At 43.1% G+C, this 14,132-nt stretch overlaps 1 protein-coding gene across 1 annotated transcript in view; it reads right to left on the bottom strand.

Moving 5' to 3' along the window:
* The window catches only part of LOC115130020 (AF4/FMR2 family member 2-like), a 178,214-nt gene that overhangs the window by 129,585 nt on the left and 34,497 nt on the right, over positions 1–14,132 (bottom strand). The window contains 1 exon segment of the mRNA XM_029660800.2: positions 4,096–4,216. Coding sequence (XP_029516660.2) covers positions 4,096–4,216 — 121 coding nt within the window.

Here is a 14,132-nt window from a genome sequence, read left to right as displayed (position 1 = left end):
AATCTTTAAAAAAAAAATGAGTTAAAGACCCAGAGCAAAGACTCATCCAGCAAATCCTTATCTGTTGAATTGTCTCTCTCCTTTGTAAGCCCATCTGTAAAATCCTTCCTTCCTCACTGGTGCAGGAGTAGAAAGCCTCAGCAGTTTGCATAATATCCATTAGTGCTTCCCAATAAAGAGCATCAATATGGGTCCACATGAGTAAACACCTAGCACAAATCATCTGAAATCAATAGAGCACTAACGACAGCAGGGGATCCAGGAGCTAGCAGATGTAAGGTAGCCTCCTAACAGAATCAGCAACAAACCACAATACAATTCAGATATAAACTGGGAAACGTAATGGACTAACAATTTAACATGTCGCAATCCTACTTTTTAAAACCTGTTGATAAAATCTGACAGTGATGACGGTCGGGGGAATATACAATTACATTCAAAAAAATATAACTATTTTATATTGCATCTCTTACACCCATGGAGAGCAAAAGTTAGCATTGAATAAATGAATTGATCTCCTTCTCCATCTCTAAGAGTCTGCTCCTCAACAGTAATGCTGGTGCCCATGAATAAAACATCCAGTACCGGAGCTGACGACTGAGGAGGAACACAAAATACGTTTGCAGAAAACGGAGAAAATGGCTGAATAACTTGGCGGCTATATCCTTGTTTACTCTGCTGCTCCTCTTGACTCAGCAGTTGGTGGAGGATGGAGGGAGGGAGAAGAAGGAAGAAGGAGGGAGGGGGTTAGGGAGGTTTATTTGGGAATATTTGCCTTGAGAGGGAAAAGGTAGGTATCTTTGTGACAGAGTGGTGCAGCAGCGTTGGCTGAAGTCCAAAGGCCTGACCTTCACGGGGCTTTACAGGCTTTTAAAAACAGCTTGGCTGTGCGTTCACAGAGACCTGTCCAGGAGGAGGTAGAGAGGGGTCCCGGGAGTACACAAAGTACACATCCTGCTGATGGCACCAAGGCCAGGGGGGACCAGGGGCAGCCAGGGGGAGCAGGGGACCTCTGAGGGCACAGCCAGCTCTCCTCGGCTGTGGGGCGTCTCTCTGGGTGCCAGTGGAGCTGGGAAAGCAGTAAATCAGTCCCAAATAGCTGCTAACAGCATAGTTCCATTAAACAGGATTAAAGGGGGGATTAACTAATAGCGGCCTGAGATGTGGGAGAACTACAAACAGTGTTTCACAGAGGAGAGGAAAGTACTGCTATTACTCTCTACCGAGCACTAGGCTGGGAGAGAGAGGGGAAGAGAGAGGGGGCTAAGGCGAAAGTATCGCTGAACCAGTCAAGCACTAACAGGACACATTGGTTTCTAAACACACATCATCTTTACCGGCCCTTAAGTCCCCCCAGCTTACATGCCCAAATACTAAAGCCTGGAGTGGAGAGTCCATTTTCCTGCAGATGTGATGACATCAATGACTATTAGCTGACACTGTGGGGGTCTGGAGAACAGATCTGTCTCAGTCTGTAATCCTCTAACTACAGTATAGCTTGGTGAAAGCCATCTATATTTCGGAAAGTGCAGTTACATGATTGACAATACATAAGTTAATATGTGACATCACTGTACTCTAGCTGTTGATAATCTAATCTAAACCAAAGTGAATGAGGATGTTCTCTCATGATACAGTCACATCAGCGTCTGTAAAATGTTGTCTGTAAAAAGGTCAAATTCCAAACAAGACATTGGCATATTTACTGAAAGGCTAATAAATTGCTCTTTGTCTGACTCTTGGGTTGTACCAGTCCACCCACCTAGACTGAGAGTTCCTTTCCCCATTACCCCTGCTGTCTGTCTGCTTAGTCACTGGAAGAATGCTGGGCCAGCGCATTCCTTCACACACACAAACACACCAACATGAGCATGAGCAGACAAACACACACACACATCCTCCTACCCACAAAAACACACCCCATTTCCACAAAGACACATATACTCACATACTAGCATCCACAATTAAATTTCACACAGTCCTATATAAGGGGTAGAGATCTCCTGTTTTAGTATAAATTAAAATAAAGGGAGTAGATAGCTCTGTGTGCCTGTTTTTCTGTCATTAAGTGTGACCCAGTTCGCAGAGAGGTTGCGTGTGTTTAAGAGAACACTCATGTGTTCTGGAACCTAATTTTCCAGGCTAAGAGGAGCAGTGGGCGATCAGATGAAGATGAACGGTTTCGTCTGTGTGCGCACGTGCGTGCTCCCCTGTGTATGTGCGTGTGTATTTATGTGCGGTGCCGTTGATCCACTATTGAAGCGAAGCCGCATTGAGGGGAGACTGCACCATGTCATGTGACATGGGCAATTAGCCTTCAAAGGGGACACAGTCACTACTTGTTTATTTCCACAAATACGTCAACCTCCGTGTTGATGTGATGGACAGGTTCCACGCCCTCTTTCCTTGAAAGCCACACTCTCTCTAAAGGTGCCGTTTACAGATCATCTGTAGTGTTAGAAAGCTATTTACTGTATGAAAGTATAAATAGTGTGTATGATCTTGAAGGAACGTTTCTTTTGCAGTGATGAATTATACCAGGTGCGGATAACGAGGACTTATTCAGATCAGTCTTAATCACTTTTAATTACCCAATCAGGCTGGTACAGAGGAGGAAATAATGCAGCAACACAACATGTTGGGAAACACATTAGATGGCTCTCCAAAACCAAAGAAACACACAGGGAACCTTGTGAGAATATTTGTGGCACATGTCATTTGTAGTGCACATATCTCAATTAAATGGGACTTAACACGATTTGTGATAACCAATAGCGATCATTTTATCACAGTTACAATGGCAGTTTTCAGAATCAGTATTCTTTGATTACAGCGATAACCGTTTTCCATGTCTGTCAGAATGGCCATGACAGAAAACACAAATACAGTAAAAGGGGAAAGAACCTAGGTGGATTGATACACAGAGAGGGAGAAGAGAAAGCAATGAGTGATTGAGAAAGAAGATAGGGTTCTTTAAAAAGGGACACCTTGGCCCAAGTAAAAACATGACAGTCCTCTTGACTGAGTCCCCCATCTGTCCAGTTAGTTAGCTAAGAGATCCCAAGCTTGGCTATGGAACAATGCCCTGACTGCCCTCATACCTTAGGCTTCCATTGATCCTGCTCACAACCCACACACAGGAGAATCACTCTCTATTGACACTGCTTAGCTACTCACACACACACACACACACACACACACACACACACACACACACACACACACACACACACACACACACACACACACACACACACACACACACTCTTCTCATGTATCGGTCTTGTCACCTGTCTGCAGTCAGTCAGCCAATGGATACATATCATACAGGAGAGAAGGGGAGACATGAAGGACTGAGACTGCATGGCACCTCCATGACGTACACATGAGAGGTGTGATCATCGTTCACGTGTCATTACTCTACTGCACATCATTCAAATGGACAATATGGGGAGCCTAAGGGATGTGTTCAGTGCACAATGGAAAATACACGCTACAGCAAAACATAACATCATTATAGCATGAACAGCAAAGCATTTCACGGAATATAGCGAAGCAGATCATTTTAAACAATTCTACATTTGTAATATCTTATCCTTTCCACATTAGCTGTCTATTCCTACAGTCCCCACATGGATAGTAATCTGCTTGGATGCAGTCGGTTGTCTCCAATCCCTTCAATTAATATAACATAAAGTAACAGGACATGAGGGAAGGCATAGAAGAAGCTGCTTTTGGCCCACTATAGAAATACTGTTTTGACCATCTGTGGTGTCTCATTCATCCAGTAACACACAGAGCATGAGAGAACACACACAGATCTGGCAGGCAGTGGATAATGTGCTTTTGGAGACTGGCAGACACTGATGGAACCCAAAGACTGGAGGAGCCAGAGTAGACTGGAGATAGACTGACAAGACTGCTCAGTTACTGGGGGTTAATGTGTTCTTTATACATCTATACATGTTTAAGTTGGAGGACTTCCATCATGCCTGTTGCCAGGTAATGTCATAGAAAAAGGGATGGATGCTGGATGCTGACAACCCTCCTCCCCACCTCCTCCCACCCCTTCCTCCTTCCTTCCCAGGCCCTTACCTTGTACGGCTCCCCGAATAGATTAAACCCGGAGGAGAAGAGATCTTCGTCCTGTTGCACCTCCTGAGTCCGCCGCTCCCACTCCCTCTTCTTGAGCGCACTGCGGTCCTGCTCGTAATGACTGCATGGGGAGACAAGTAGAAGAAGACGAGGCCAGACCATCAGAGTAGAATCAGAGTAATCACAGCTGGCATGCCACAGAGAAACATTGAAATCCCTTTCCCTGAAAAGATGTATGGGAAGCCCATATCTGTCTAATAGGCACAAGCTGACACTAAGCAGATGAAGGATAGGCGGCCCTGGAGATAAAGGAAGTGGATTGTCACACAAATACTTACAAAACACTGCCAAGGCAAGGCACTGTTGGAAAGAAAGGGATCGCTTATCCAAGAGGAGCAAATGTATTGTCAAATGACTTTCAAAGCACAGTTTATTTATCAACACAGAGCGGGTCTTAAGATGTAGACCTATTGAATTTACATTTTACATTTACATTTTAGTAATTTAGCAGACGCTCTTATCCAGAGCAACTTACAGTTAGCACATACATCTTAAGATAGCTTGGTGAGACAACCACATATCACAGGCACAGTGGTGTGAAGTACTTAAGTAAAAAATACTTTAAAGTACCACTTAAGTCGTTTTTTTGGTCTGTACTTTACTTTACTATTTATATTTCTTACAACTTTTAATTTTACTTCACTACATTCCTGAAGAAAATAATGTACTTTTCACTCCATACATTTTCCCTGACACCCAAAAGAACAGGAAAATGGTCCATTAATCTACTTATCAAGAGAAAATCCCTACTGGCGGACTCACTAAACATCAATGCCTTTTTGGTTTGTATTTGTTTATTATTTATTATTATTTTTTAAATAGGGGGGTTTGTAAAATGTGTTTTGTAAATTATGTCTGAGTGTTGGAGACTGCCCTTGGCTAACCATAAACAAAAATAAACAAGAAAATTGTAGCGTCTGGTTTGCTTAATACAAGGAATTTGAAATTATTTATATATATATTTATTTTTAACCTTTATTTAACTAGGCAAGTCAGTTAAGAACAAATTCTTATTTTCAATGACTGCCTAGGAACAGTGGGTTAACTGCCTGTTCAGGGACAGAACGACCGATTTGTATCTTGTCAGCTCAGGGGTTTGAACTTGCAACCTTCCGGTTACTAGTCCACAGCTCTAACCACTAGTCTACCCTGCCGTCCCCCCTACGTGTGATACCTAAGTATATTTAAAAACAAATACTTTTTGAATTTTACTCAAGTAGTATTTCACTGGGTGACTTTCACTTTCATTTGAGTCATTTTCTATTAAGGTATCTTTAATTTGACTGAAGTATGACAATTGGGTACTTTTTCCACCACTTCACAGACATAGAAAGTCATTTTTTCCTCAATAATATAGCTAGAAGGGGGGGGGGGGGGGGTTCGAGGTGAGGAGGAGGATTATTTAAGATACTGCTTGAAGAGGTAGGGTTTCAGGTTTTTCAGAAAATGGGCAGGGACTCTGCTGTCCTAGCTTCAGGGGGAGGCTGGGTTCCACCATTTGGGTGCCAGGACTTGAATTGGACTTGAATTCTAGGCTCTTTAGTGTATGTTGATTCCTTTTTACACACTTTGTATTTCTTTACATTGAAGAGCACACAAAAACCAATCTAATTCTTAATTTGACTTTTTCACAATATGCCAGTTTAGTAAATACATTCCCAGTATATGTAATAACTGGAAAAAAAAGTTGTCCTAGAAAGACAGGTTGACTGGCTTACATGAAAACCCCCCTGCTTCACCGTCTCCCATTAAGGTTTGTTAGACCTGTTCGGTGAGCGGCGCAGACATCTCAACCTCCTTATCGCCAGCCAGGCAGCGTAATAAATCCACAGTGTAACATGCAGCCGTTTTCTCCTTTGTCCGCTGATGTGAAAGTTGCGCCGAGCTGTCCTGCGGCTGTCCAACCACCGCCAACGCTTGATTAGAGCCCTGCTCTAAGCCCTCTCATTAGCATAATGTCCCACATTCCTCCACCACTGCTGCTGCTCTTCCCGGAGCGGTGGGAGCTGAGCTAGCGTAGCGACGTAGCAGCGTTAGCTCCATGGCCCCGGGCCTCCACCAAGCCCCCTGGGGTCCGTTGGGGAGCAGGGCATTAAGGCAGGCTGCGGAAGGGGCCAGCCAGGGCTGGGGGACGTGACAGCAATGCGGTAGTATTCTGTAGTGGTGTAAAGGGTGGTAGAAGGTGAGAGGGACAAACCTGGGACAGACATGCAGCCGGTGCAGAGCAGAGCGGAGCGCAGCACACATTATCTACTGACTCACAGCAGTGATGCACTGACAAGGGTAATGGAAAGCCAAGCCTGAGTACCTGCTCTGCTCTCCATCTAGAAATACCAGATGGTACTGCCTGTAACCACTCTATATAGACAGCACATTAAACAACACCCAGCACTGTGTGATCATCAAAATGTTTCAGCCATTTTGTTAACCGTGCCTTTTGTTATTATGACTTCAATTAAATGAGGATTTCAATTTTAAACTGATTGACGCTAATGTGATTGAAAGTTACAAAATGGCTCAATTTGAATAAAATAAAAGGCAAGCTGGCGATAATAACAACAACAACAAAAAAAACTCTAACTTAAATACCTGAATATACAGTACCCCTAAAATTATGAAGTAGGATTTCACAGCTTTCTCAAACCAAATAAACCCATTTCCCATCTACGACTCTGTCGCTGTGATGAACACTGCATGAGGATCCCAGGCCTGAGAGGCACAGCAATTGGCAGTGATAGATAGGAGACAGGAACGGAGAGCTGGAATCAGTTTGCCTTCAATCTGCCCTTGCTCTCCCCAAACACACCTCCGGGGTCCTATGGTGTTTCCAAAGCATTTAATCCATCACCAAATTCTTTTGGAAAGGGGGACCTGGGGAAAGAAAAGTGAGGCCCCGTTTCAGGGCGACAGGCAATTATTTTAATGGAAAGAAAAATAACAGAGGAAGAAGGGAACGAATGCATCAGGGCGAGATTGACGGCAGGGCCCTAGCAGTAATGACAGCAAGACGTCAGTTATCTTTACGCCGGCCCCTCTTGCCACACCTGCCAGTGTACCCTGACAGTCCGATTGATCAAATTTACAGCTGTCACTGTGCCCGAGCAGTCCCCCTGGCACTAAGTCCTGTGTCTAATGCACACGAGTGTTAAGAGGTGTGAGGTCAGGACTTGTCATTAACACAGTGTCTGTAGAGAACCACCTATCCTCTAAGGGCAAAGCGGGGGATGGAGGCATGATGTTACAGTGGTAACAGATAACAGATAGCTGATGACACTGCTGCATCATCCCTTTCATGTATTCTATGGGATATGGGAGATATACAGCATATCTTTTTTTTCTCATTCCGGCGATGGTTTAAATAGCAGAGAGGGTTTTTATAATGATGATGATGGTGATGTTGATGATGATATTCTCTGTAAAATTGTAGCATTGGCAGCTTTTTTTTTCCCCCTTCCCCTCTCTTTCCTTCTCCTCCCCCTGCAGACTGACTGGCCTGCCTCCCACCCCTGGCTCTTTCCAACATAACATAAAAAAACGAATACTGATATCCACCGTAAACCCAATGAATTTAATCTTGGCTGAGCTACGCTGCACTTGGAAGATAACCAAATAGACCCAGGTTTTTTTTTCCGCCTCCCCTACCCTCCCAGGCCCAGTGTGCATCACAGTGAAACGTGCACATATTGAGATGTAAAAAGCAGCCAATACCACCACCATTATTCCAATCTAGCAGCCTAAACAACAGTCACTGATTTCTGATTTAAAAAGCGGCAATTATTAATTCAAGCACCGGCTAATTAAAACTGGAGCTAGGCATTTAGCCCCTTGTTACAATTATTTCACTGGTTTCTAATTATATGGACCTGCTTATCTACTCTATTAGCGCTGGAGCAGGGAAGGTGAAATCGGCAACCCTTTTCATTCTGATTCCTCAAAGAGAGACACTGTGGTGATGATCAGAGGATTGGGAGGGTTTATCAGAGGTAGTTCCTGGGGTTGCCAGGTCTAGTGGAGTCTGGAGTGAGGGTCTCTAGAAAGATGTGCTTTGGGGTTTGAGATGAGAAGGAGAGAGATGAGGAAGGGGAGGGGATGGGGATGGTTTGGGGGAGGAGAACTGACTGCCTGCCACAGAAATCTTTGTTTGATGTGCGAGCACAAGGGAATCCAGTATTCTTCATGTCTAATTTTCTAATATGAATATCTTTTAATGACAACTAGACATCTGAAAATAGCAAGCCTTCCTGAAGTTAAAACTCTGAATGTATGAAGCAAAATATAATAAAACATACAATGATGAAAAGCTAGCGTCTGTCTTGGATGGAACATATTCAAGAATACGCTGTTGTCAAAGCCACTGTGCTATATGCTTCTGTATAAGAATGGCAAAATAACGAGACACTAACTTACATGCTTTTTCCCGTTCTTCTTCTCTCTTACACATGGCACAAGCATGAACTTTGTTCTCTATTTGTATATGTGTATATGTTCTCTATAGTAGCTGTAATGACAGGATACTACAACATGGCGACTCTTATAGAGAACACTACTATAGCACACATTCTCTCTCTCTCTTACTGTATCTACTACCTCTCTGTAGTGAACCCAGTGTGGATAGTGTTTTTTTTTACCATAGGTTCTAGGGCTGTAGCCTGATGACAGCTGTGAGGATAGGTTTTTACCCCAGGTTCCAGGGTTGAGCCTGATGGCTGTGTCGGTAGCAGTGTGTGGAGGAGAGCAGGGCTCCCCTGTCACCACAGTGAACAGCTATGACATGCTAGCCGTGTTGGTGCCAGTGTCGACACACAGCCCAGCTGTGACATGTGGCAGCCGTGCCAGTGTTGCTGCAGTGTCCTATTCGTCCTCCTCCGCCTCAAGTGGGCATCTGAACTCACACTGCAGCGGCTGCCATCATCCACAACACAAACACACCACTTCCATGTGTGACATGAGGCAGCACATGTGGCCTGACAGAGACAGAACAGACACACAGGTACACACACTGTGTACCTTCACAGAGGAACACAGTTGAATCAGAATTCTCTCAAAGTCAAATTCCTCAGGTCTTTAAAGATCAGTCATCCCAGGCTATTCATTATTATTCTCCCATATAAGCAACAAACATAGGTACGACAAACGTAGCACATTAAGGGCCATCCCGGCCCCAGTGGAGGAGTGCTCCATGGTGTGACTGCTGCTGCTACTGCTGCTGAGTCGGTCGGTCGGAGTAAGAGACTGAGAGCCTCTCTGATTAATGACCTGGGCTGGCAGTAATTGCCAGATGCCAGGTCATCAACCTTTTCACTGACACCTCTTCCTCAGGGATTTGTTCCATTTTTGACAAGGAGGCCATTGTTTGCGCTTGCACTCCCAGTGATCCTGCGTTACTCTGGAGGTGCCATGCTTGCCACAAAGACACAGCCAATACACAGCCAACCCCTCAGTTTCCGCAATCATGTGTCGGTTTTCTTCTCTCGTTCTCTTTATTTTTTTGCTCTCGTTCTCTCTCTGTCTGTATTGCCCTCCCTCCCTCCCTCCCTCCAATAACAATAGGGTACATGAGACCATGAATAAATGCACTGGCCAATTAGGGAGCACTGTCTGGGGCTGCTCTACATCTGAAATGTCATGTTATGAATATTTGAAGAAGAGCAAGGGGCTAATTTCCAATTTTGACCCAATTTAGCAAACAGACCTCATGATGTGCTATAACATCATCTCAGTGTCCAGAAACAACACACTCAATGTCTACCTCACAGGAGACAGGGATAAACCGGAACTGTACGACTCATCTCGATGCGTCACTATCAATCTGACAGACAATGAGAGGGAGAAGTGACCATCTACAATGTCATCAAATGGTGAGGACTGGTCCACGTGAGCCATTTCTAAATCATGGAATACGCCACTGGAGAGCTCTTAATACAGTATGTCATCAGCACAGGATATGACAGCTGCGGCTTCATCAGCCTTGAATATAAATATAATGTGGATATCACATTCACATTATACTCTACCTCCAGTATGTACTTATTGAATGATTGCTTGTCCAATTTATACAAAGTATAACATCTGTGATCTTTATATCAAATTTGACCTAATAATTATCATTCAACCCGTAGTGTGTTATCTTTTTGGTAGTTTCTGGATAGGGCTTTCGGTCAGCTCCGGTCAAGTCATTTAGCCTCACAGCAGTGTGTGATCTAATTGTGGGTTGCTGAAAATTAAATATCTCCCCTTGGGCCTTGACAATCCACTTTTTTTTTAAATGATTAACTTAGATTTAAAGCGAGATAATTTCAACCAATTAAATGCCTAAGAGCATAGCAGGGGCAGACAGATTGATTCAATCACAATGGATCTTACTCAGTTTAAAGAAATCAGAAATGTGAAGATATTAAGGACATACAGCTAGCTATCTATTTCATTTTGTCATTCGTGATAGGAGAAATCCAAGTCAACGAAGCTGTCTACATTTTGTTGTCTCTTTCAAAAGTAGTGAATATTTGGCATAAATGGTCAAATTATACGTCCAGAACATAGTAACGCTCATCCCCATTCCCACACCAACCTTTTTAATTGCGTGACAATTTTCAAAGAGATGCCAGTTTAGCGCTGTGCAACACGACACAGACAGCAGCTTGTTTCTAATTACATACAGTTCACATTTGCATTGCAATAAAACTGGCCTTGATAGGCTACAAATTGAATTGACTGTAGAGGAACCTTGATAATCACTTCCCCTTCTCAACAGAACCCCTGCTAGTCCGATTAGCGGTTGTCCTTGTAAATGATGCTTCAACATGGCACACAGGCTATCATGCTACACACGTCAGCAGATGTGGATGTGCGAGGTGTCAGGGGGATATATAATGTGGATGCCATTACAAAGCTGTGCTGTTATTAAGTATAATGGGTACAGGGCCACTCTCCATGATGTGACAAGTGACTATTCTCATTAGATGCTAATCTTTTACCGACTTCAGAGATCATCACTAATCTATTTGTGTCAGATCCCAATGCATAATGTGTCAATGCATTGGAGATTGAAACTGTAGACTAAACTAGTGATTTTGTTTTCTTCTCGCAGCTCATTTTCCTTGGCACTGCACAGCTCTCAATCCATGGCAGTTTGGAGGGCATGTGTCTGTCTCTTGGTGGGTAGGAGTGTTAACACTCATCAGCCTAGCGCACACAGTGCCATCCCCCAACATAAATAAACAGACAACTGAGAATATTCAGTCATGTCTAGACAGCCTCAGTGACATCATCATACTCCTCTCAGCAAGCCCCCACATACACTCAACACATTGATACGGTCACTTTTCCTTTTTTTAAGGGTAAAAACCATCTCTTACTTCGAAAAGGCAGAGAACTGGATTAATCTGCCTCAGAGGAGTGGAGAGACGAGAGGAGGAGAGGAGAGGAAATTAGTGTTGGGCTGGAAGGAGACAGGCGACTGCCTTCCTTTGATCTCACATCCACACACTGACAAGAGGAAATGGGACCAATACACCCTACAGTCACATTTTCTCTTACATGTGAAAACATAAAACATGTGCAAATTCAAATTAATCAAGAATATAATTAACTTTTTTTTTTACACATGCAAGAGCGCAACAAGATTTTCAAACCTATTACAAGCCTATATAATGTTAATGCTGCTAGAGGTAAAATATTTTTTCTTTATGATTTATGGATTCAATTATTGATGTGCCCTGAAATAATAACAATCAAAAAAATGTTATTGTAAGTAAGAAAATATATCCTATACTGCTATCAGTACAATGTTGAGTATCAAACATAAGACCAATAAACCATTGTAAATATAAATTAATTATATTTAACACTACCAACCCCTCTTAGGCCCTTTTCCCACTACGAGTGTTTGAGGAGCGGAGTGGCAAAAGAGATTTCTACTTTTCAATAAACATTACATCCTTGCCTTACCTTTCGTTGTTGCTGGAAACGCAACATTCTTGGACTGCAACTCAAATTGTCCGTAAATATCAAAGTAGCCGCTAGCCAGTAAGCACAAACTATTTAACAATCCAATAAACTTTTCTTCCTTAACTTCCAACATTTCTTATTTTCTTCTTGATCTGTTTCACCTGTCTTTGTGATTGTCTCCACCCCCTCCAGGTGTCCTCCATCTTCCCCATAATCCCCAGTGTATTTATACCTGTGTTCTCTGTTTGTCTGTTGACAGTTTTTTTTTCTTCGTCAAGCCTACTAGCGGTGTTCCCTTGCTCCTGTCTTCTAGTTTTCCTAGTTTTGACCTCTGCCTGTCCTGACTCTGAGCCTGCCTGCTATTCTGTACCTTTCAGACTTTGCTCTGGATTACTAACCTCTGCCTGCCCTTAACCTGTTGTTTGCCTGTCCCCCTGTTTTTGTAATAAAATTGTGTTACTTCAAAACTGTCTGCATTTGGGTCTTCTCCTGAGCCTTGACAATTAAAGGGTTTGTTTTCTCGTCCGTGCACATTCAATTAGCTGACAAGACACAGCTAACTCCTGCTAGCTAGCTACAGTGTCATTCATATTATATTACAAACTGGGTGGTTTGAGTCCTGAATGCTGATTGGCTGACAGCTGTGGTATATCAAACCATAAACCACGGGAATGACAAACCACTTATTTTTACTGTTCTAATTACATTGGTAACCCGTTTATAATAGCAATAAGGCACCTCGGATGTTTGTGATATATGGCCTACATACCACGGCTAAGGTCTGTATCCAGGCACTCTGTGTTGCGTCATGCATAAGAACAGCCATGGTATATTGGCCATATACCACACCCCCCCGGGCCTTATTGCTTAATTATAAATGGGGTGGTTCGACCCCTAAATGCTGATTGGCTGACAGCCGTGGTATATGAGACTGTATACCACGGGTATGACAAAACATGTATTTTTACTGCTCTAATTACATTTGAGACCAGTTTACAATAGCAATAAGGCACCTCGGGGGTTTGTGGTATATTGCCAATACACCACGGCTAAGGGCTGTGTCCAGGTACTCCACGTTGCATTGTGCTTATGAACAGTCCTAAGCCGTGGTATATTGGCCACATTGCTCGGGCCTTATTCCTTAAATATAGACCACACAGGTAGGTAACGTTAACAAGCAAGCTAGCTAAACAAAATTATTTTTGCATCCTGGCTGTATCTGAATGCTGACATTTAGCTGAACCATAGCTAGATAGGAGCTCTTAGGCTCACACTAGCTACCATATTAATTAGAACACACCAGGCTTCATTTTTTCAATATCAAGGAGGTCATTATACAAGGTAAAGGCAAACTGCGACATTGATAATTCCCTGGGGAGTTGCTTCCTGCCTGGACCTTGGTGGTGGCTCAGTGTAGTCAAGCAAAAAAATGAACACGGTTGAGATTCAAAGCTACGGAGACAATTTCAGAATGTAACAGGCTGTTACTACAATTTCAGGTTAAAAAAAATAAATAAAGAAAATGTCTGTACATTTCAGCTGTTTTAAAAACATTGCTATGCTATTACAATTTTTACCGTGAGTGCTGACTCAATGAGACAATTCTGTTTACACTGCCCTGCCCTGTCGGAGGTACGGACGAGACGTGACAAGTTCGCAAGAATACATTGCAGTATATGTCTAACCAAGGGCATTTTTGAGAAAAGTCGAGTAAGTGTGAAGACCCTCATAATCAGTCTTAGAGGCGTGAACATATCCGCCCGCACGCATCCCTTCCGCCTGATAGCCTGACATTTAAGACTGAGGAAATAGGCATGTTTGCGATGAGAAAACCAGCCAACATTAAAGCAAGGCATTGTTAGTGTCACACAAAATGCTATGTGTTATGGAGCATTTGATATGAATTGCCGTATACATTTAACTACTCTGTGAATAAAAGCACAAGCTGAACACTGCTGCTTTGTGAGACAAAGTGTTCACATTTCATCAAAAACCCATGATGAGGGACTGCGGAATAAGTCTAGAGGGAG

The sequence above is a fragment of the Oncorhynchus nerka genome, linkage group LG6, assembly GCF_034236695.1.
Source record: "Oncorhynchus nerka isolate Pitt River linkage group LG6, Oner_Uvic_2.0, whole genome shotgun sequence".
In the NCBI taxonomy this organism is placed as follows: Eukaryota; Metazoa; Chordata; class Actinopteri; order Salmoniformes; family Salmonidae; genus Oncorhynchus; species Oncorhynchus nerka.
This window is presented reverse-complemented; position numbering and strand designations above follow the sequence as displayed.